Source organism: Bombina bombina, chromosome 4 (genome assembly GCF_027579735.1).
Source record: "Bombina bombina isolate aBomBom1 chromosome 4, aBomBom1.pri, whole genome shotgun sequence".
Classification (NCBI taxonomy): domain Eukaryota; kingdom Metazoa; phylum Chordata; class Amphibia; order Anura; family Bombinatoridae; genus Bombina; species Bombina bombina.
This window is the reverse complement of record NC_069502.1, coordinates 43,883,169-43,907,431: the sequence shown is the minus strand read 5'-3', so window position 1 is coordinate 43,907,431 and position 24,263 is coordinate 43,883,169. Positions and strand designations below refer to the sequence as shown.

The 24,263-nt window shown below is 40.5% G+C and overlaps 1 protein-coding gene across 1 annotated transcript in view; it reads right to left on the bottom strand.

Annotated features, from left to right (window-relative positions):
• Nucleotides 1-24,263, bottom strand: part of LOC128655231 (CD209 antigen-like protein E) — a 106,318-nt gene that overhangs the window by 48,843 nt on the left and 33,212 nt on the right. Inside the window, exon 3 of the mRNA XM_053708898.1 lies at nucleotides 4,455-4,514. Within this exon, the coding sequence (XP_053564873.1) occupies nucleotides 4,455-4,514 (60 nt within the window). The remainder of the gene's footprint in view (nucleotides 1-4,454; nucleotides 4,515-24,263) is intronic.

Sequence of the window (24,263 nt, the reverse complement as noted above, 5' to 3'; positions counted from 1 at the left end):
TAACCAAGTTGTTAACCCCTAATCCACCATCCACAACGCAAAGTATCTAATTACATTTACCCATAATCCGCGAACTAGGCCCCCTAACACCCCCTAAGTTAACCCCCAATTAACTATTACATAAAAATAAAAAAAGGTCTACCTTAAAAAATAAATAAAAAACTAGCGCCTAGATTTAGAGTTCTGCGGCCAAAGGGGTGCGTTAGCTACGCGTGCTTTTTTCCCCCCGCACCTTTTAAATACCGCTGGTATTTAGAGTTCACAGAATGGCTGCGTTAGGCTCCAAAAAAGGAGCGTAGAGCATATTTACCGCAACTTCAACTCTCGATACCAGCGGTGATTACGGACGCGGCCAGCTTAAAAAACGTGCTCGTGCACGATTCCCCTATAGAAAACAATGGGGCTGTTTGAGCTGAAAAAAAACCTAACACCTGCAAAAAAGCCGCGTTCAGCTCCTAACGCAGCCCCAGTGTTTTCTATGGGGAAACACTTCCTACGTCTGCACCTAACACTCTAACATGTACCCCGAGTCTAAACACCCCTAACCTTACACTTATTAACCCCTAATCTGCCGCCCCCGCTATCGCTGACCCCTGCATATTATTTTTAACCCCTAATCTGCCGCTCCGTACACCCCCGCCACCTACATTATCCCTATGTACCCCTAATCTGCTGCCCTAACATCGCCGACCCCTATATTATATTTATTAACCCCTAATCTGCCGCCCCCAACGTCGCCTCCACCTAACTACACTTATTAACCCCTAATCTACCGACCGGACCTGAGCGCTACTATAATAAATGTATTAACCCCTAATCCGCCTCACTCCCGCCTCAATAACCCTATAATAAATAGTATTAACCCCTAATCTGCCCTCCCTAACATCGCCGACACCTAACTTCAAGTATTAACCCCTAATCTGCCGACCGGAGCTCACCGCTACTCTAATAAATTTATTAACCCCTAAAGCTAAGTCTAACTTTAACCCTAACACCCCCCTAAATTAAATATAATTTAAATCTAATGAAATAAATTAACTCTTATTAAATAAATTATTCCTATTTAAAGCTAAATACTTACCTGTAAAATAAACCCTAATATAGCTACAATATAAATTATAATTATATTATAGCTATTTAGGATTTATATTTATTTTACAGGTAACTTTGTATTTATTTTAACCAGGTACAATAGCTTTTAAATAGTTAAGAACTATTTAATAGCTAAAATAGTTAAAATAATTACAAAATTACCTGTAAAATAAATCCTAACCTAAGTTACAATTAAACCTAACACTACACTATCAATAAATAAATTAAATAAAATACCTACAATTATCTACAATTAAACCTACACTATCAATAAATTAATTAAATACAATTCCTACAAATAAATACAATTAAATAAACTAACTAAAGTCCAAAAAATAAAAAAGAACTAAGTTACAAAAAATAAAAAAATATTTACAAACATTAGAAAAAAATTACAACAATTTTAAACTAATTACACCTACTCTAAGCCCCCTAATAAAATAACAAAGACCCCCAAAATAAAAAAATGCCCTACCCTATTCTAAATTACAAAAGTTCAAAGCTCTTTTACCTTACCAGCCCTTAAAAAGACCTTTTGTGGGGCATGCCCCAAAGAATTCAGCTCTTTTGCCTGTAAAAAAAAACATACAATACCCCCCCCCAACATTGCATTTTTTTATTTTGGGGGTCTTTGTTATTTTATTAGGGGGCTTAGAGTAGGTGTAATTAGTTTAAAATTGTTGTAATTTTTTTCTAATGTTTGTAAATATTTTTTTTATTTTTTGTAACTTAGATCTTTTTTATTTTTTGTACTTTAGTTAGTTTATTTAAATGTATTTTTTTGTAGGAATTGTATTTAATTAATTTATTGATAGTGTAGTGTTAGGTTTAATTGTAGATAATTGTAGCTAGTTTATTTAATTAATTTATTGATAGTGTAGTGTTAGGTTTAATTGTAACTTAGGTTAGGATTTATTTTACAGTTAATTTTGTAATTATTTTAACTATTTTAGCTATTAAATAGTTCTTAACTATTTAATAGCTATTGTACCTGGTTAAAATAAATACAAAGTTACCTGTAAAATAAATATAAATCCTAAAATAGCTATAATATAATTATAATTTATATTGTAGCTATATTAGGATTTATTTTACAGGTAAGTATTTAGCTTTAAATAGGAATCATTTATTTAATAAGAGTTAATTTATTTCGTTAGATTTAAATTATATTTAACTTAGGGGGGTGTTAGTGTTAGGGTTACACTTAGCTTTAGGGGTTAATCCATTTATTACAGTAGCGGCGAGATTCGGTCGGCAGATTAGGGGTTAATAATTGAAGTTAGGTGTCGGCGATGTTAGGGAGGGCAGATTAGGGGTTAATACTATTTATTATAGGGTTATTGAGGCGGGAGTGAGGCGGATTAGGGGTTAATAACTTTATTATAGTAGAGGTGAGATCCGCTCGGCAGATTAGGGGTTAATAAGTGTAGGCAGGTGGAGGCGACATTGAGGGGGGCAGATTAGGGGTTAATAAATATAATATAGGGGTCGGCGGTGTTAGGGGCAGCAGATTAGGGGTACATAAGTATAACGTAGGTGGCGGTCGGCAGATTAGGGGTTAAAAAAATTGAATCGAGTGGCGGCGATGTGGGGGGACCTCGGTTTAGGGGTACATAGGTAGTTTATGGGTGTTAGTGTACTTTAGAGCACAGTAGTTAAGAGCTTTATAAACCGGCGTTAGCCCAGAAAGCTCTTAACTACTGACTTTTTTCTGCGGCTGGAGTTTTGTCGTTAGATTTCTAACGCTCACTTCAGACACGACTCTAAATACCGGAGTTAGAAAGATCCCATTGAAAAGATAGGATACGCAATTGACGTAAGGGGATCTGCGGTATGGAAAAGTCGCGGCTGGAAAGTGAGCGTTAGACCCTTTAATGACTGGCTCCAAATACCAGAGGGCGGTAAAAACCAGCGTTAGGAGCCTCTAACGCTGGTTTTGACGGCTACCGCCCAACTCTAAATCTAGGCCTAGAAGATTACAGAAAAAAATCCCCCCCCCCCAAAAAATAAAGACCCAACTCTAAAAAAACTAATCAAAACAAAACACAGACCTAACAGTAACCCCAACATGAAGTCCAGCGGTAAAGGTCTTCTTTCAGGCAGCTCCATCTTCAATCTCCGGTGTCGCTGAGTGGAGGCGGCGCAATCTTCAATTTTCATCCAGGGGTAGCAGAGTGGAGGCAGCACGGTCATCCAACGTGGAGGCACCTCCTCATGTGAAGGTCCGCCGCACACTGAAGAGTGAGGTACCCCTTTTATATTGCTTTAGTATTGGCTGAAAAATTGAAAACAGCCAATAGGATGATAGCTGCTTAAATTCTATTGGCTAATTTCAAACTTCCATGTTCGATGACCGCGATGCCACAGATCCGCCTCCGCGACCCCTGGAGGAAGATTGAAGATGGCGCCTCCGCGACACAGGAATGAAGATGGAAAAGTTAAAATCCTTTTTTAAAAAAAAAAAATTATGAATGTGATTTTAAAGGGACAGTGTACTGTAAAATTGTTTTTCCCTTAATGCATTTTCAATGACTTATTATACCAGATGCAGAGAATAACATGATGAGAAATGGTTTATTTAGGTCTATTTGTGTAGGATTGTGTTCTATGAAACCACAGCTCATTAAAATGGGCTGAGCTTGCCGGTAAAAATCATATCTCATTATGTTATTTTCTGTACACACTTCCTTCCTTATATCTGGAAAATGAAGATTACTAATCTTCTCTACACCCCACTGGGAGTATAATTTCTTCTGCTATAACCCATATTGAAATATAAAACCCTTCGGTATAGGTGGGGATAGCACATGCTAAACATCTATTTTAAATGCCAAAATAAGGGTAAAGCAGCTATTTATGAACAATTTAATATACTCCAGCAGGTAAAATGGATCATTGGGAAGAAAACTATAGGGTAAACTGTCCCTTTAAGTATAACCAATGGCTTAGTGTTTGTTTTATTACAACAATGAAACAGGTGTATATCCCTTTAAACTTGTATGATTCAGGTATAGCACAAAGGTTAAAACATTTTAATTAGTTACTGTATTGTCTTTTTATTATGCATCTGTTTGATATTGCCATTTTACAGTATTTAATGGTCCTTTAAACATTTTATTTTACAATTTTAAAGTGCTTACTGCCCCTTTAAGACTACAGATATGTCAAATCTCTTCTGCTCTAGAACTGATATCCAAATCCGTTTCTTCAGGGCTGCACTCCGGCCAAGTCTCTCTCCAGCACAGGTGACATAATCAGGCTCCTACACTTTTATGGGACGTTCTCAGATAACCAGGCCTGAATATTCCTATTCTAGACCTTAATGCTCAGAAATGCTTTTATAAACAGCAAAATGCAATTACCGTTCATCAGCTGCGCTTGATTGGCAGTGTTGGTGCAGACATCTAGTTTGTTAGAGATATCTGTAAGAGAGTTTAGTAATAAGAAACAGTATAAGGCTGATGAAGGTAAACACAGAATAGATATCTTATGGGCTCCTTACAGTCAGTTATGTACATAAATCAGATGATGTTATGAAGGTAATCACAAATAGATATCTTATGGGCTCCTTACAGTCAGTTATGTACATAAATCATATGATGTTATGAAGGTAAGCACAAATAGATATCTTATGGGCTCCTTACAGTCAGTTATGTACATAAATCAGATGATGTTATGAAGGTAAGCACAAATAGATATCTTATGGGCTCCTTACAGTCAGTTATGTACATAAATCAGGTGATCTTATGAAGGTAAGCAAAAATAGATATCTTGTTAAGGGCTCCTTACAGTCAGTTATGTACATAAATCAGATGATGTTATGAAGGTAAGCACAAATAGATATCTTGTTAAGGGCTCCTTACAGTCAGTTATGTACATAAATCAGATGAGGTTATGTACATAAATCAGATGTTATGAAGGTGAGCACAAATAGATATCTTATGGGCTCCTTACAGTCAGTTATGTACATAAATCAGATGATGTTATGAAGGTAAGCACAAATAGATATCTTATGGGCTCCTTAAAGTGTCATGGTTATGTACATAAATCAGATGAGGTTATGAAGGTAAGCACAAATAGATATCTTATGGGCTCCTTACAGTGTCATGGTTATGTACATAAATCAGATGAGGTTATGAAGGTAAGCACAAATAGATATCTTATGGGCTCCTTACAGTGTCATGGTTATGTACATAAATCAGATGAGGTTATGAAGGTAAGCACAAATAGATATCTTATGGGCTCCTTACAGTGTCATGGTTATGTACATAAATCAGATGATGTTATGAAGGTAAGCACAAATAGATATCGTATGGGCTCCTTACAGTCAGTTATGTACATAAATCAGATGATGTTATGAAGGTAAGCACAAATAGATATCTTATGGGCTCCTTAAAGTGTCATGGTTATGTACATAAATCAGATGAGGTTATGAAGGTAAGCACAAATAGATATCAGTTAAGGGCTCCTTACAGTGTCATGGTTATGTACATAAATCAGATGATGTTATGAAGGTAAGCACAAATAGATATCTTATGGGCTCCTTACAGTCAGTTATGTACATAAATCAGATGATGTTATGAAGGTAAGCACAAATAGATATCGTGTTAAGGGCTCCTTACAGTGTCATGGTTATGTAAATAAATCATATGATGTTATGAAGGTAAGCACAAATAGATATCTTATGGGCTCCTTACAGTCAGTTATGTACATAAATCAGGTGATGTTATGAAGGTAAGCACAAATAGATATCGTGTTAAGGGCTCCTTACAGTCATAGTTATGTACATAAATCAGATGATGTTATGAAGGTAAGCACAAATAGATATCGTGTTAAGGGCTCCTTACAGTCATGGTTATGTACATAGATCAGATGATGTTATGAAGGTAAGCACAAATAGATATCTTATGGGCTCCTTACAGTCAGTTATGTACATAAATCAGATGATGTTATGAAGGTAAGCACAAATAGATATCTTGTTAAGGGCTCCTTACAGCCAGTTATGTACATAAATCAGATGATGTTATGAAGGTAAGCACAAATAGATATCTTATGGGCTCCTTACAGTCAGTTATGTACATAAATCAGATGATGTTATGAAGGTAAGCACAAATAGATATCTTGTTAAGGGCTCCTTACAGTCAGTTATGTACATAAATCAGATGATGTTATGAAGGTAAGCACGGATAGATATCTTATGGGCTCCTTACAGTCAGTTATGTACATAAATCAGATGTTATGAAGGTAAGCACAAATAGATATCTTATGGGCTCCTTACAGTCAGTTATGTACATAAATCAGATGATGTTATGAAGGTGAGCACAAATAGATATCTTGTTAAGGGCTCCTTACAGTGTCATGGTTATGTACATAAATCAGATGATATTATGAAGGTAAGCACAAATAGATATCTTATGGGCTTCTTACAGTCATGGTTATGTACATAAATCAGGTGATGTTATGAAGGTAAGCACAAATAGATATCGTGTTAAGGGCTCCTTACAGTCAGTTATGTACATAAATCAGATGATGTTATGAAGGTGAGCACAGATAGATATCTTATGGGCTCCTTACAGTGTCATGGTTATGTACATAAATCAGATGATGTTATGAAGGTAAGCACAAATAGATATCTTATGGGCTCCTTACAGTCAGTTATGTACATAAATCAGATGTTATGAAGGTAAGCACTAATAGATATAAAAAGAGAGAGAGATGCACTCAGCTGAGACAGAACAAAAGCTAGAAAAACTTCCGTGCCTGTTCATTTTTGGGTGCCACTCAGGGTGCATACTCTTTTAGCACGCTATGCCCCTTCACAGAGAAAAAATATCCTGTAGCATATCAGTCTGACCCTGCCCAATGACAGTCCAGCGCCGAAATACCAGGCAATTCTTCTCTGAACAAGAGAAAACAACAACCCCAGACGATCGTTTCGGCCTTTTGTGGGCCTCGTCAGTGAGGTGCAGTCGCATCCCTCTAAGAGCATGTGTGCAAGGAGTCCACGTCTGGTTTCCCCTTTTACTCTTAGGGAGACCCAAGAGCAATTTGCATAAATATAAAAAGAGAGAGAGATGCACTCAGCTGAGACAGAACAAAAGCTAGAAAAACTTCCGTGCCTGTTCATTTTTGGGTGCCACTCAGGGTGCATACTCTTTTAGCACGCTATGCCCCTTCACAGAGAAAAAATATCCTGTAGCATATCAGTCTGACCCTGCCCAATGACAGTCCAGCGCCGAAATACCAGGCAATTCTTCTCTGAACAAGAGAAAACAACAACCCCAGACGATCGTTTCGGCCTTTTGTGGGCCTCGTCAGTGAGGTGCAGTCGCATCCCTCTAAGAGCATGTGTGCAAGGAGTCCACGTCTGGTTTCCCCTTTTACTCTTAGGGAGACCCAAGAGCAATTTGCATAAATATAAAAAGAGAGAGAGATGCACTCAGCTGAGACAGAACAAAAGCTAGAAAAACTTCCGTGCCTGTTCATTTTTGGGTGCCACTCAGGGTGCATACTCTTTTAGCACGCTATGCCCCTTCACAGAGAAAAAATATCCTGTAGCATATCAGTCTGACCCTGCCCAATGACAGTCCAGCGCCGAAATACCAGGCAATTCTTCTCTGAACAAGAGAAAACAACAACCCCAGACGATCGTTTCGGCCTTTTGTGGGCCTCGTCAGTGAGGTGCAGTCGCATCCCTCTAAGAGCATGTGTGCAAGGAGTCCACGTCTGGTTTCCCCTTTTACTCTTAGGGAGACCCAAGAGCAATTTGCATAAATATAAAAAGAGAGAGAGATGCACTCAGCTGAGACAGAACAAAAGCTAGAAAAACTTCCGTGCCTGTTCATTTTTGGGTGCCACTCAGGGTGCATACTCTTTTAGCATGCTATGCCCCTTCACAGAGAAAAAATATCCTGTAGCATATCAGTCTGACCCTGCCCAATGACAGTCCAGCGCCGAAATACCAGGCAATTCTTCTCTGAACAAGAGAAAACAACAACCCCAGACGATCGTTTCGGCCTTTTGTGGGCCTCGTCAGTGAGGTGCAGTCGCATCCCTCTAAGAGCATGTGTGCAAGGAGTCCACGTCTGGTTTCCCCTTTTACTCTTAGGGAGACCCAAGAGCAATTTGCATAAATATAAAAAGAGAGAGAGATGCACTCAGCTGAGACAGAACAAAAGCTAGAAAAACTTCCGTGCCTGTTCATTTTTGGGTGCCACTCAGGGTGCATACTCTTTTAGCTCGCTATGCCCCTTCACAGAGAAAAAATATCCTGTAGCATATCAGTCTGACCCTGCCCAATGACAGTCCAGCGCCGAAATACCAGGCAATTCTTCTCTGAACAAGAGAAAACAACAACCCCAGACGATCGTTTCGGCCTTTTGTGGGCCTCGTCAGTGAGGTGCAGTCGCATCCCTCTAAGAGCATGTGTGCAAGGAGTCCACGTCTGGTTTCCCCTTTTACTCTTAGGGAGACCCAAGAGCAATTTGCATAAATATAAAAAGAGAGAGAGATGCACTCAGCTGAGACAGAACAAAAGCTAGAAAAACTTCCGTGCCTGTTCATTTTTGGGTGCCACTCAGGGTGCATACTCTTTTAGCACGCTATGCCCCTTCACAGAGAAAAAATATCCTGTAGCATATCAGTCTGACCCTGCCCAATGACAGTCCAGCGCCGAAATACCAGGCAATTCTTCTCTGAACAAGAGAAAACAACAACCCCAGACGATCGTTTCGGCCTTTTGTGGGCCTCGTCAGTGAGGTGCAGTCGCATCCCTCTAAGAGCATGTGTGCAAGGAGTCCACGTCTGGTTTCCCCTTTTACTCTTAGGGAGACCCAAGAGCAATTTGCATAAATATAAAAAGAGAGAGAGATGCACTCAGCTGAGACAGAACAAAAGCTAGAAAAACTTCCGTGCCTGTTAATTTTTGGGTGCCACTCAGGGTGCATACTCTTTTAGCACGCTATGCCCCTTCACAGAGAAAAAATATCCTGTAGCATATCAGTCTGACCCTGCCCAATGACAGTCCAGCGCCGAAATACCAGGCAATTCTTCTCTGAACAAGAGAAAACAACAACCCCAGACGATCGTTTCGGCCTTTTGTGGGCCTCGTCAGTGAGGTGCAGTCGCATCCCTCTAAGAGCATGTGTGCAAGGAGTCCACGTCTGGTTTCCCCTTTTACTCTTAGGGAGACCCAAGAGCAATTTGCATAAATATAAAAAGCGCTTCTCTCTTTTTATTTATGCAAATTATGACACTTGGGGAAGTCTCCCTAAGTGTGATGCGGGAATCCAGACGTGGACCCGTTGCTCAGTGTGCCTAGAGGGATATGGCTGCACCTCACTGACGAGGCCCACTATAGGCCGAAACGTACGTCTGGGGTTTTGCTGTTTCTCTTGTTCAGAGAGGGATTGCCTGGTATTTCGGGGCTGGACTGTACTGTGAAGTCAGGATCAGACTGATATGCTACAGGAAAGTTCTTCTCTGTGAAAGGCACATATTGAGCAAAAAGAGGCTGCTTCTAGGGTGGTAACTAGCCATAGAACAAGCTATTATGCTATTGTTCGTTCCCAGGTTGAGCGCTTCTCTCTTTTTATTTATGCAAATTATGACACTTGGGGAAGTCTCCCCAAGTGTGATGCGGGAATCCAGACGTGGACCCGTTGCTCAGTGTGCCTAGAGGGATATGGCTGCACCTCACTGACGAGGCCCACTATAGGCCGAAACGTACGTCTGGGGTTTTGCTGTTTCTCTTGTTCAGAGAGGGATTGCCTGGTATTTCGGGGCTGGACTGTACTGTGAAGTCAGGATCAGACTGATATGCTACAGGAAAGTTCTTCTCTGTGAAAGGCACATATTGAGCAAAAAGAGGCTGCTTCTAGGGTGGTAACTAGCCATAGAACAAGCTATTATGCTATTGTTCGTTCCCAGGTTGAGCGCTTCTCTCTTTTTATTTAAGCACTAATAGATATCTTATGGGCTCCTTACAGTCAGTTATGTACATAAGTCAGATGATGTTATGAAGGTAAGCACAAATAGATATCTTGTTAAGGGCTCCTTACAGTCATGGTTATGTACATAAATCAGATGATGTTATGAAGGTAAGCACAAATAGATATCTTGTTAAGGGCTCCTTACAGTCATGGTTATGTACATAAATCAGATGATGTTATGAAGGTAAGCACGGATAGATATCTTATGGGCTCCTTACAGTGTCATGGTTATGTACATAAATCAGATGATGTTATGAAGGTAAGCACAAATAGATATCTTGTTAAGGGCTCCTTACAGTCATGGTTATGTACATAAATCAGGTGATGTTATGAAGGTAAGCACAAATAGATATCTTGTTAAGGGCTCCTTACAGTCATGCTTATGTACATAAATCAGATGATGTTATGAAGGTAAGCACAAATAGATATCTTATGGGCTCCTTACAGTCATGGTTATGTACATAAATCAGATGATGTTATGAAGGTAAGCACAAATAGATATCTTATGGGCTCCTTACAGTCAGTTATGTACATAAATCAGATGATGTTATGAAGGTGAGCACAAATAGATATCTTGTTAAGGGCTCCTTACAGTGTCATGGTTATGTACATAAATCAGATGATATTATGAAGGTAAGCACAAATAGATATCTTATGGGCTCCTTACAGTCATGGTTATGTACATAAATCAGATGATGTTATGAAGGTAAGCACAAATAGATATCTTATGGGCTTCTTACAGTCATGGTTATGTACATAAATCAGGTGATGTTATGAAGGTAAGCACAAATAGATATCGTGTTAAGGGCTCCTTACAGTCAGTTATGTACATAAATCAGATGATGTTATGAAGGTGAGCACAGATAGATATCTTATGGGCTCCTTACAGTGTCATGGTTATGTACATAAATCAGATGATGTTATGAAGGTAAGCACAAATAGATATCTTATGGGCTCCTTACAGTCAGTTATGTACATAAATCAGATGTTATGAAGGTAAGCACTAATAGATATCTTATGGGCTCCTTACAGTCAGTTATGTACATAAGTCAGATGATGTTATGAAGGTAAGCACAAATAGATATCTTGTTAAGGGCTCCTTACAGTCATGGTTATGTACATAAATCAGATGATGTTATGAAGGTAAGCACAAATAGATATCTTGTTAAGGGCTCCTTACAGTCATGGTTATGTACATAAATCAGATGATGTTATGAAGGTAAGCACGGATAGATATCTTATGGGCTCCTTACAGTGTCATGGTTATGTACATAAATCAGATGATGTTATGAAGGTAAGCACAAATAGATATCTTGTTAAGGGCTCCTTACAGTCATGGTTATGTACATAAATCAGGTGATGTTATGAAGGTAAGCACAAATAGATATCTTGTTAAGGGCTCCTTACAGTCATGGTTATGTACATAAATCAGATGATGTTATGAAGGTAAGCACAAATAGATATCTTATGGGCTCCTTACAGTGTCATGGTTATGTACATAAATCAGATGATGTTATGAAGGTAAGCACAAATAGATATCTTATGGGCTCCTTACAGTCAGTTATGTACATAAGTCAGATGATGTTATGAAGGTAAGCACAAATAGATATCTTGTTAAGGGCTCCTTACAGTCATGGTTATGTACATAAATCAGGTGATGTTATGAAGGTAAGCACAAATAGATATCTTGTTAAGGGCTCCTTACAGTCATGGTTATGTACATAAATCAGATGATGTTATGAAGGTAAGCACAAATAGATATCTTATGGGCTCCTTACAGTGTCATGGTTATGTACATAAATCAGATGATGTTATGAAGGTAAGCACAAATAGATATCTTGTTAAGGGCTCCTTACAGTCAGTTATGTACATAAATCAGGTGATGTTATGAAGGTAAGCACAAATAGATATCTTGTTAAGGGCTCCTTACAGTCATGGTTATGTACATAAATCAGGTGATGTTATGAAGGTAAGCACAAATAGATATCTTGTTAAGGGCTCCTTACAGTCATGGTTATGTACATAAATCAGATGATGTTATGAAGGTAAGCACAAATAGATATCTTGTTAAGGGCTCCTTACAGTCATGGTTATGTACATAAATCAGATGAATCAGCACAAATAGATATCTTATGGGCTCCTTACAGTCAGTTATGTACATAAATCAGATGATGTTATGAAGGTAAGCACAAATAGATATCTTGTTAAGGGCTCCTTACAGTGTCATGGTTATGTACATAAATCAGATGATGTTATGAAGGTAAGCACAAATAGATATCTTGTTAAGGGCTCCTTACAGTCATGGTTATGTACATAAATAAGGTGATGTTATGAAGGTAAGCACAAATAGATATCTTATGGGCTCCTTACAGTCATGGTTATGTACATAAATCAGATGATGTTATGAAGGTAAGCACAAATAGATATCTTGTTAAGGGCTCCTTACAGTCATGGTTATGTACAGAAATCAGATGATGTTATGAAGGTAAGCACAAATAGATATCTTATGGGCTCCTTACAGTCAGTTATGTACATAAATCAGATGATGTTATGAAGGTAAGCACGGATAGATATCTTATGGGCTCCTTACAGTGTCATGGTTATGTACATAAATCAGATGATGTTATGAAGGTAAGCACAAATAGATATCTTATGGGCTCCTTACAGTCATGGTTATGTACATAAATCAGATGATGTTATGAAGGTAAGCACGGATAGATATCTTATGGGCTCCTTACAGTGTCATGGTTATGTACATAAATCAGATGATGTTATGAAGGTAAGCACAAATAGATATCTTGTTAAGGGCTCCTTACAGTCATGGTTATGTACATAAATCAGATGATGTTATGAAGGTAAGCACAAATAGATATCGTGTTAAGGGCTCCTTACAGTTAGTTATGTACATAAATCAGATGATGTTATGAAGGTAAGCACAAATAGATATCTTGTTAAGGGCTCCTTACAGTCAGTTATGTACATAAATCAGATGATGTTATGAAGGTAAGCACAAATAGATATCTTATGGGCTCCTTACAGTGTCATGGTTATGTACATAAATCAGATGATGTTATGAAGGTAAGCACAAATAGATATCGTGTTAAGGGCTCCTTACAGTCAGTTATGTACATAAATCAGATGATGTTATGAAGGTAAGCACAAATAGATATCGTGTTAAGGGCTCCTTACAGTGTCATGGTTATGTACATAAATCAGGTGATGTTATGAGCAGCACATTTACTCAATCTTAAGGGATACTAAACCCAATTTTTTTAGATAGAGCAGTCATTTTAAGCAACTTTTTAATTTATTCCTATTATAATTTTTTTTCATTCTCTTGCTATCTTTAGCTTAAGAGCCGGACCATTTTTGGTTCAGCACCTGGATAGCGCTTGTTGATTGGTGGGCAAATGTAGCCACCTATTAGCAAACGCTACCCAGGTGCTGAACCAAAAAGAGGCTGGCTCCTATCCTTACATTTCTGCTTTTTAAATAAAGATAAGAAAAATTAAATATAGGAGTAAATTACAAAGTTGTTTAAAATTGCTTGCTCTTTCTGAATCATGAAAGAAAAAAAATTGGATTAGTATCTCTTTAACAACTGCACCTAGAAAAACATGCACACATTATAAAGCTTTTGTTTCAATGAACTTATTTTCTTTAATAAATTGTGACACTGGTCAGACTTTGCTGGATTTATTCATTAACAAAATTATTGCTCAGAATAAGCAAATGAAGGCCGCCTCTTATCCCAGGGCATTTTCACAGTTTTTTATTGCTAGACAGCGCTAGTTCATGTGTGCCATCTAGATGACATTGTGCTCACTCCTGTGGAGTTACCTAGGAGTCAGCACTAATTGGTTAAAATGCAAGTCTGCCAAAAGAATTGAGATAAGGAGGCAGTCTGCAGAGGCTTAGCTACAATGTAAACAGAGGTAAAAAGTGTATTAATATAACTGTGTTGGTTATGCAAAAGTGGGGAATGAGTGATAAAGGGATTCTCTATCTTTTTAAACAATAACAATTCTGGAGTAGACTGTCTCTTTAAATTACAGGTAAAATAATGAAAGCCTATATTGCAAAATTTGCTGTACTGTGCATAATGAAAGGGCCAATTAATAAATATTAAACGGGATATGAAACAATGCACCTTTAGTAAAAACAAAGTTATATCAAAGTTAACATATAAACAGAATGGGCAAGATTACATATGCAGTGTCGCGCGCAAAAGCCGGCGTTTTTTTAGACGGATCTAGCGATCACATATTTCACCCGTCACCTGCAGTTTTTACTCGCATAAACTAAACATGAAACCGGGGTCGACAGTCAGTATCATACATTCAGCACAAGGACTTACGTGCCAAGAATTGAGAAATTTTACTCCATATTCAGCTCACCACACAGGCAGGCGCAGCAAGCCTTGCGCTGAGTATATAAGTACCTTAACTCACTAGAAGTCTAACACCCAACGCATGCACAATACGTACCTCTCAACCGCCACCCCCCACAATAAGTAATAAAAATGTATTAACCCCTAATCCGCCAACCCCCACATCGCAAAGTAACTAAGTTATTAACCCCTAATCCACCATCCACAATATAAAGTATCTAATTACATTAACCCCTAATTCGCCAACTCCCCACAACACAAAGTATCAATCTAATCACTAAGCCCCCTAACACCCCTAAGTTAACCCCCAATTAACTACTATTACATAAAAATAAAAAAGGTCTACCTTAAAAAATAAATAAAAAAATCTCCCCCCCCCCAAAAAAAAATAAAGACCCAACTCTAAAAAAACTAATCAAAACAAAACACAGACCTAACAGTAACCCCAACATAAAGTCCGGCGGTAAAGGTCTTCTTTCAGGCAGCTCCATCTTCAATCTCCGGTGTCGCTGAGTGGAGGCGGCGCAATCTTCAATTTTCATCCAGGGGTAGCAGAGTGGAGGCAGCACGGTCATCCAACGTGGAGGCACCTCTTCATGTGAAGGTCCGCCGCACACTGAAGAGTGAGGTACCCCTTTTATATTGCTTTAGTATTGGCTGAAAATTTGAAAACAGCCAATAGGATGATAGCTGCTTAAATTCTATTGGCTGATTTCAAACTTCCATGTTCGATGACCGCGATGCCACAGATCCGCCTCCGCGACCCCTGGAGGAAGATTGAAGATTGCGCCTCCTTGACACAGGAATGAAGATGGAAAAGTTAAAATCCTTTAAAAAAAAAAATAAAAAAATAAAATAAAAAAATTATGAATGTGATTTTAAAGGGACAGTGTACTGTAAAATTGTTTTTCCTTTAATGCATTTTCAATGACTTATTATACCAGCTGCAGAGAACAACATGATGAGAAATGGTTTCTTTAGGTCTATTTGTGTAGGATTGTGTTCTATGAAACCGCAGCTCATTAAAATGGGCTGAGCTTGCCGGTAAAAATCATATCTCATTATGTTATTTTCTGTACACACTTCCTTCCTTATATCTGGAAAATGAAGATTACTAATCTTCTCTACACCCCACTGGGAGTATAATTTCTTCTGCTATAACCTATACTGAAATATAGAACCCTTCAGTATAGGTGGGGATAGCACATGCTAAACATCTATTTTGAATGCCAAAATAAGGGTAAAGCAGCTATTTGTAAACAATTTAATATACTCCAGCAGGTAAAATGGATCATTGGGAAGAAAACTATAGGGTAAACTGTCCCTTTAAGTATAACCAATTGCTTAGTGTTTGTTTTATTACAACAATGAAACAGGTGTATATCCCTTTAAACTTGTATGATTCAGGTATAGCACAAAGGTTAAACCATTTTTATTAGTTACTGTATTGTCTTTTTATTATGCATCTGTTTGATTTAATGGTCCTTTAACGACGCATGTCGTACAGGGTATGTCACACACAAACTGGTCTTTAAAGACCAGCGACGTACCCTGTACGTCGTTAAGTGTTTCAAGCGGCTGGAAGCGATCATGATCGCTTCCAGCCGCTTTCAAGGTATTGCAGTGATGCCTCGATATTGAGGCATCACTGCAATACCTTGTTTGGCACACCGATGAACTCTGTGGCCCTCTCTGCATCGGCCAGCGATGGTGCCAAACGTAGGTGGGTGGGAGCCATTTCAGGAAGGCGGGTGGGTGGCCCATCGCAGGGGAACTTCCTTCTGGCCAGCCGATATGTCTGGTGTGCACGCGGGAGGTGAAGGGTGGGTGCGCGCACACCCGCGATCTAGCACAGAACCATTAAACATTTGAAAGTGCTGGGCAGTGGGAGAGAGAGTGGTGGGTGGCAGAGGAGGAGGGGCAGTGGCGTCTCTACAGGGGGGCAAGGAGGGGGCAATTGCCCCCCCCCCCCCCTAGATTATGGCTTGCCCCCCATGCAAGCATAATGCATGACTGACTGTCCCCATACTAGTCAACTGTCCCAGCATGTTAGTGGCAGGCTGCAGCTTTGCTTAGCTAGCACAATCATCCTGAGCCCTCCTCCTCTGAATTTTTCATTATCGCATGCGCGGTCAGGGCAGGCACATGCAGCGACGAGCACCCCCCGCAACATCACCATCATGTGACTACGTTGCGTTGCCGCTCACTGGACTCAGTGCACCACCAGCCTTCTCACAACACGCAGTGGCAGGAGCATGGAGGAGCTGAGACTTGAGTCTGTCGCACACCCTAACAGACTTACTAATCCTCTGTAGAGAGCTGAGGCTGAGACTGAGAGTGACTGTGCCGATCATTGGACTAGAGGTGAGACTCAGTCCTCCTGCATATTGTAAGAGGCTGCTATTTGTTAAAATGACAGTGAATCACCAATTTATTTTATTTAAAAATAATAAAAAATGCTGTGACTTGTCAGACTCATGAGTGTCTGTGTTATGCTACAGGATAATTAAAAAACAGAATTTATGTTTACCTGATAAATTTCTTTCTCCTACGGTGTATCCGGTCCACGGCTTCATCCTTAATTGTGGAATATTCTCAATCCCTACAGGAAGTGGCAAAGAGAGCACACAGCAGAGTTGTCCATATAGCTCCCCTCAGGCTCCACCCCTCCAGTCATTCGACCGACGGTTAGGAGAAAAAGGAGAACCATAGGGTGCAGTGGTGACTGTAGTTTACAAAAAATAAATTTAAACCTGACCAAAATGCCAGGGCGGGCCGTGGACCGGATACACCGTAGGAGAAAGAAATTTATCAGGTAAACATAAATTCTGTTATCTCCTACATTGGTGTATCCGGTCCACGGCTTCATCCTTACTTGTGGGAACCAATACCAAAGCTTTAGGACACGGATGAAGGGAGGGAACAAGTCAGGTAACCTAAACGGAAGGCACCACTGCTTGCAAAACCTTTCTCCCAAAAATAGCCTCCGAAGAAGCAAAAGTATCAAATTTGTAAAATTTGGCAAACGTATGCAGTGAAGACCAAGTCGCTGCCTTACAAATCTGTTCAACAGAAGCCTCATTCTTGAAAGCCCATGTGGAAGCCACAGTTCTAGTAGAGTGAGCTGTAATTCGTTCAGGAGGCTGCCTTCCAGCAGTCTCATAAGCCAACCGGATGATGCTTTTCAGCCAGAAAGACAGAGAGGTCGTAGTCGCTTTTTGACCTCTCCTCTTGCCAGAATAGACGACAAACAAGGACGATGTTTGTCTAAAGTTTTATCTAAAAGCAACTAAAGACTTCAAAGCACGAACCACATCAAGATTGTGTAACAGACGTTCCTTGTTAGAAACTGGATTAGGACACAGAGAAGGAACAACTATTTCCTGGTTGATATTCTTATTGGAAACCACTTTTGGAAGAAAACCAGGTTTGGTACGTAAAACGACCTTATCTGTATGAAACACCAGATAGGGTGAATTACACTGCAAAGCAGACAATTCAGAAACTCTTCTAGCAGAAGAAATAGCTACTAAAAACAAAACTTTCCAAGATAGTAACTTAATATCTATGGAATGTAGAGGTTCAAACGGAACCCCTTGAAGAACTGAAAGAACTAAATTTAGACTCCATGGAGGAGCCACAGGTCTGTAGACAGGCTTGATTCTGACTAAAGCCTGTACAAACGCCTGAATATCTGGCATGGCTGCCAGACGCTTGTGTAACAAAACAGACAGAGCAGATATCTGTCCCTTTAAAAAACTAGCTGACAGACCTTTCTCCAATCCTTCTTGGAGAAAAGATAGTATCCTTGGAATCCTAATCTTACTCCATGAGTAACCCTTGGATTCGCACCAGCAAAGATATTTCCGCCATATCTTATGGTAAATTTTCCTGGTGACAGGCTTTCTAGCCTGGATCAGAGTATCTATAACTGATTCCGAAAACCCACGTTTAGCTAGAATCAAGCGTTCAATCTCCAAGCAGTCAGTTGCAGAGAAACTAGGTTTGGATGTTCAAATGGACCTTGAATTAGAAGGTCCTGCCTCAAAGGCAGCTTCCATGGTGGAACCGATGACATATTCACCAGGTCTGCATACCAAGTCCTGCGTGGCCACGCAGGAGCTATCAGAATTACCGAAGCCTTCTCCTGTTTGATCCTGGCTACTAGCCGAGGGAGAAGGGGAAACGGTGGAAAGACATAAGCTAGATTGAATGACCAAGGCGCTACTAAGGCATCTACCAATGTCGCCTTGGGATCCCTGGACCTGGACCCGTAACGTGTAACTTTGGAGTTCTGATGTGACGCCATCAGATCCAGATCTGGAATGCCCCATAGCTGGGTCAGCTAAGCAAAAACCTCCGGGTGGAGTTCCCACTCCCCCGGATGGAAAGTCTGACGACTCAGATAATCCGCTTCCCAGTTGTCCACTCCTGGGATGTGAATTGCTGATAGATGGCAGGAGTGATCCTCTGCCTATTTGATGATCTTGGATACCTCCCTCATCGCCAGGGAACTCTTTGTTCCTCCCTGATGATTGATGTACGCTAAAGTCGTTATGTTGTCCGACTGAAATCTGATGAATTTGGCCTCCGCTAGTTGAGGCCATGCCTGGAGCGCACTGAATATCGCTCTCAATTCCAAAATGTTTATCGGAAGAAGAGATTCTTCCCGAGACCATAGACACTGAGCCTTCAGGGACTTCCAGACCGCGCCCCAGCCTGAGAGGCTGGCGTCGGTCGTGACAATGATCCACTCCGGTCTTCGGAAACTCATTCCCTGAGACAGGTGATCCTGAGACAACCACCAGAGGAGTGAGTCTCTGGTTTGCTGGTCCATCTGAATCTGGGGAGACAAATCTGCATAATCCCCATTCCATTGTTTGAGCATGCACAGTTGCAATGGTCTTAAATGAATACGAGCAAAAGGAACCACGTCCATTGCCGCAACCATTAGTCCTATTACCTCCATGCACTGAGCTATGGAGGGTTGAGGAATGGATTGAAGAACTCGACAAGTGTTCAAAAGTTTTTCTGACCTCTGTCAGAAAGATTTTCATTTCTACCGAGTCTTTTATTGTTCCCAGGAAGGGAACCCTTGTGAACAGGGACAGAGAACTTTTTTCTATGTTCACCTTCCACCCGTGAGACCTTAGAAAGGCTAGAACAATGTCCGTATGAGCCCTTGCTTTGTGAAAGGACAACGCCTGTATTAAAATGTCGTCTAGGTAAGGTGCTACTGCAATGCCCCTTGGCCTTAGCACCGCTAGAAGGGACCCTAGCACCTTTGTGAAAATTCTGGGAGCAGTGGCCAATCCGAAGGGAAGAGCCACGAACTGGTAATGCTTGTCCGAATGGTTTCCATTTTGAATGATGGAACTCTGAGTAATTTGTTTAGGATCTTTAAATCCAGAATTGGCCTGAAAGTTCCTTCCTTTTTGGGAACTACAAACAGATTTGAGTAAAATCCGAGTCCTTGTTCTGCTGTTGGAACTGGGTTTATCACTCCCATTTTTAAAAGGTCTTCTACGCAATGTAAGAATGCCTGTCTCTTTATCTGGTCTAAAGATAAGAGAGACATGTGGAACCTTCCCCTTGGAGGAAGGTCCTTGAATTCTAGAAGATACCCCTGAGAGACAATTTCTAGTGCCCAGGGGTCCGGAACATCTCTTGCCCAGGCCTGAGCAAAGAGAGAAAGTCTGCCCCCTACTAGATCCGGTCCCGGATCGGGGGCTACCCCTTCATGCTGTCTTGGTAGCAGCAGCAGGCTTTTTGGCCTGTTTACCCTTGTTCCAGCCTTGCAATGGTTTCCATGCTGGTTTGGGCTGGGGTGCGTTACCCTCTTGCCTAGTGGCTATAGAGGTAGAAGCCGGTCCGTTCCTGAAATTGCGAAAGGAACGAAAATTAGACTTATTTTTAGCTTTGAAAGGTCTATCCTGTGGAAGGGCATGGCCCTTTCCCCCAGTGATATCTGAAATAATTTCCTTCAACTCTGGCCCGAATAGGGTCTTACCCTTGAAAGGAATATTAAGCAATTTTGTTTTGGACGACACATCCGCCGACCACGATTTTAGCCAAAGCGCTCTACGCGCCACTATTGCGAAACCAGAATTTTTTGCCGCTAATTTAGCTAACTTAAAAAACGGCATCTGTAATGAAAGAATTAGCCAACTTCAGGGCGTGAATTCTATCCATGACTTCATCATAAGAAGTCTCCTTCTGGAGCGAGTTTTCTAATTCCTCAAACCAAAAAGCAGCTGCAGTGGTTACAGGAATAATGCAAGAAATTGGTTGAAGAAGAAAACCTTGTTGAACAAAAATTTTCTTAAGTAAACCTTCTAATTTTTTATCCATAGGATCTTTGAAAGCGCAACTGTCTTCTATTGGTATAGTTGTGCGCTTAGCTAGCGTTGAAACTGCCCCCTCTACCTTAGGGACCGTCTGCCACGCGTCCCTTCTGGGGTCAACAATGGGGAACATTTTCTTAAATATAGGAGGGGGAACAAAAGGTACACCTGGCTTCTCCCACTCCTTATTCACTATATCCACCACCCTCTTAGGTATCGGAAACGCATCAGTGTGTACTGGGACCTCTAAGAATTTATCCATTTTACACAATTTTTCTGGGACCACCAAAGGGTCACAATCATCAAGAGTAGCTAGGACCTCCTTAAGTAGAGCGCGGAGGTGTTCTAGCTTAAATTTAAATGCTATGGTATCAGGCTCTGCCTGCTGAGAAACTTTTCCTGTGTCAGAAATTTCACCCTCAGACAGGCCCTCCCTCACCGCCAAGTCAGATTGATGTGAGGGCATTACAGATAAATTATCCTCTGCGTCTGCTTGCTCATTTTCTGTATTTAAAACTGAGCAATCACGCTTCCTAGGAAAAGCTGGCAGTTTGGATAAAAATGCTGCGAGAGAATTATCCATTACTGCTGCTAACTGTTGCATAGTAATAGCAATTGGCGCGCTAGATGTACTGGGCATCGCTTGCGTGGGCATAGCTGGTGTTGACACAGAAGGAGAGGATAATGAGCTATCCTCACTACCTTCAGCTAAAGAATCATCTTGGGCTATATCTTTAAGCGTGATTGTACTGTCCTTAAGCTGTTTGGACGCTATGGCACACTTCACACATAAATTTAATGGGGGAACCACCTTGGCCTTTGAACATACAGAACATAGGTTATCTGAATGGTCAGACATGTTTGACAGACTTAAACAGATCTTCAATGCAATAAAAATTATTTTTGACAAAAATGTTACTGTGTCTTTAAATAATAAAAGTGCACACTTTATTACTAAAACATCAAAAACCCATCAAATAAACATCCGATTTTAATGAAATTTTCACCACAGTGTCTTAATGCTTTGAAAGGATTGCACACAAATTTTCAGACCAATTAACCCCTTAATGCCCAAACTGAATCTAATAACAGCAATTAACCTGTTAAAAACACTACAGTACTATGCCACAGCTTCCACTGTGGCCTTTACCTTCCTTAGGGATTATTTTAGTAGGAAATAAGCCTCTCTGGAGTCTTTTCTGATGCCTCTGGACTCCCCACGTGAAGCTGCATGAACTGCCTAAGCAAAACAACTGCACAATTGAGGCTTGAAAATGAGGCCTCCTCACTCTTCATTTCCAGAGTGGAGGGGCCTTTCTGACTAGAATAGGTGTCCAAATAAGTGCCAGGCGCAAAATAAAACCCCAAAAGTGTTTTAAAGTCTGAAAAAACACCTTATTTATAGTGAAAACATGCTAAAAAGCAATCGATTTAGCCCACAATAGTGTCAACCAGCATAGAGCCCTTAATATAAGCCATAATTTTATACAGAGTCTAAGAAAAATGGCTTACCTATCCCAGAGGGGATTGCTGACAGTCTTCTAGCATTACTAGGTCTTGTTAGAAAAATGACTGATCATACCTGAAGCAGTTAAGCCTGCAAACTGTTCCCCCCAACTGAAGTTCTCTGGTTTCAACAGTCCTGCGTGGGAACAGCAATGGATTTTAGTTACTGGTGCTAAAATCATATTCCTCTCGGCAGAAATCTTCATCACTTTCTGCTGCAGAGTAAATAGTACAAGCCGGCACTATTTTAAAATAACAAACTCTTGATAGAAGAATAAAAAACTACAACTAAACACCACATACTCTTTACCACCCCCGTGGAGATGCTACTAGTTAGAGCGGCAAAGAGAATGACTGGGGGGGCGGAGCCTGAGGGGAGCTATATGGACAGCTCTGCTGTGTGCTCTCTTTACCACTTCCTGTAGGGATTGAGAATATCCCACAAGTAAGGATGAAGCCGTGGACCGGATACACCAATGTAGGAGAAAATAATTAAGAAATAAACACACCCAGGAGGTAGATCATTTGCAAATATGGGGTAATTAAATAAAGCTTCTTAATTTTTGGATTACCACTGATATTAGCAAATAATCTGCCACTGTTATACAGTTTATTATCTGTTGGTTCTATGAGATTAGATATTTTGTAGTAAAGCTTCAGAAGTGGCAGATCGTTTGTTAATATCAGGAGAAATTAAAAAATTAAGAAGCTTTGCTGAAAAATATCTGTACAACCAGCAGATATAACAAATAAACTGTAAATAACAGCTGAGTGGCAGATCATTTGCTAATAACATTGACATAGGCATTCCATGTCCCCCTTACATAATATATAGCCCCCATGTGTCACCCAGCATATAATATCTAGCCCCCACCCCCCCTGCATAATATTTTGCCCCTTAGTGCTAACCCTGCATAAATATCTGGTCCCCATGTGCCCCTCCTGCATATATGTGCCCCCTGCATGCTATTTGTTCCCTAATGTGCCTTCTGCAAAATCTTTGTCCCCTATGTCCCTCCCTGCATAATTGCTGGTCCCCATGTGCCACCTTCCTTATATCTGGTCCCCACATGACCCCTGCATAATATCTAGTCCCCATGTGTTCCCCTGCATAATGTCTGGCCCCAATGTTCCCCCTGCATAATATCTTGTCCCCATATGCCCACATTCACAGTGTTTCCCCCTGCATAACCTAAGGCCCACTTGAGCCTCACATCACAATGATCACACAACTAAAAATTACACACTTACTGCTCATTCTTGCAGCAGAGGGCAGGAAAATGTGTATGTCCAGAATGACAGCTGTTTGTAGTACAGGGTGAATATATAACCCGTCTGCTGGGGATATAACTCCTTATTAGCTTCTCTAGTTTTCTCCCTGTAGTATGGCTAAATTTCTCCCTGTAGTATAGGGCAAGTGTGGTGTGTGTATTGTATGAGGGTGAGTGTGGTGTGTGTAGTAGGAGGGTGAGAGTGTGTGGTGTGTGTGCAGTACGAGTGTGTGTGCTATATTAAAGTGTGTGGTGTGTGTATTGTATGAGGGTGAGTGTGGTGTGTGTGTGTTGTATGAGGGTGTGTGGTGTGTGTAGTAGGAGGGTGAGAGTGTGTGGTGTGTGTGCAGTACGAGTGTGTGTGCTATATTAAAGTGTGTGGTGTGTGTATTGTATGAGGGTGAGTGTGGTGTGTGTGTGTTGTATGAGGGTGAGTGTGGTGTGTGTGTTGTATGAGGGTGAGTGTGGTGTGTGTTGTATGAGGGTGAGTGTGGTGTGTGTTGTGTGTGCAGTACGAGTGTGTGTGCTGTATTAAAGTGTGTGGTGTGTGTGTAGTATGAGGGTGAGGTGTGGTATGTGTGTTGTATGAGGGTGTGTGTTGCATGAGGCATCATTGCATACCGCATTACTCTGGTATTTTGGAATTTTATATTTATATATATATATTATT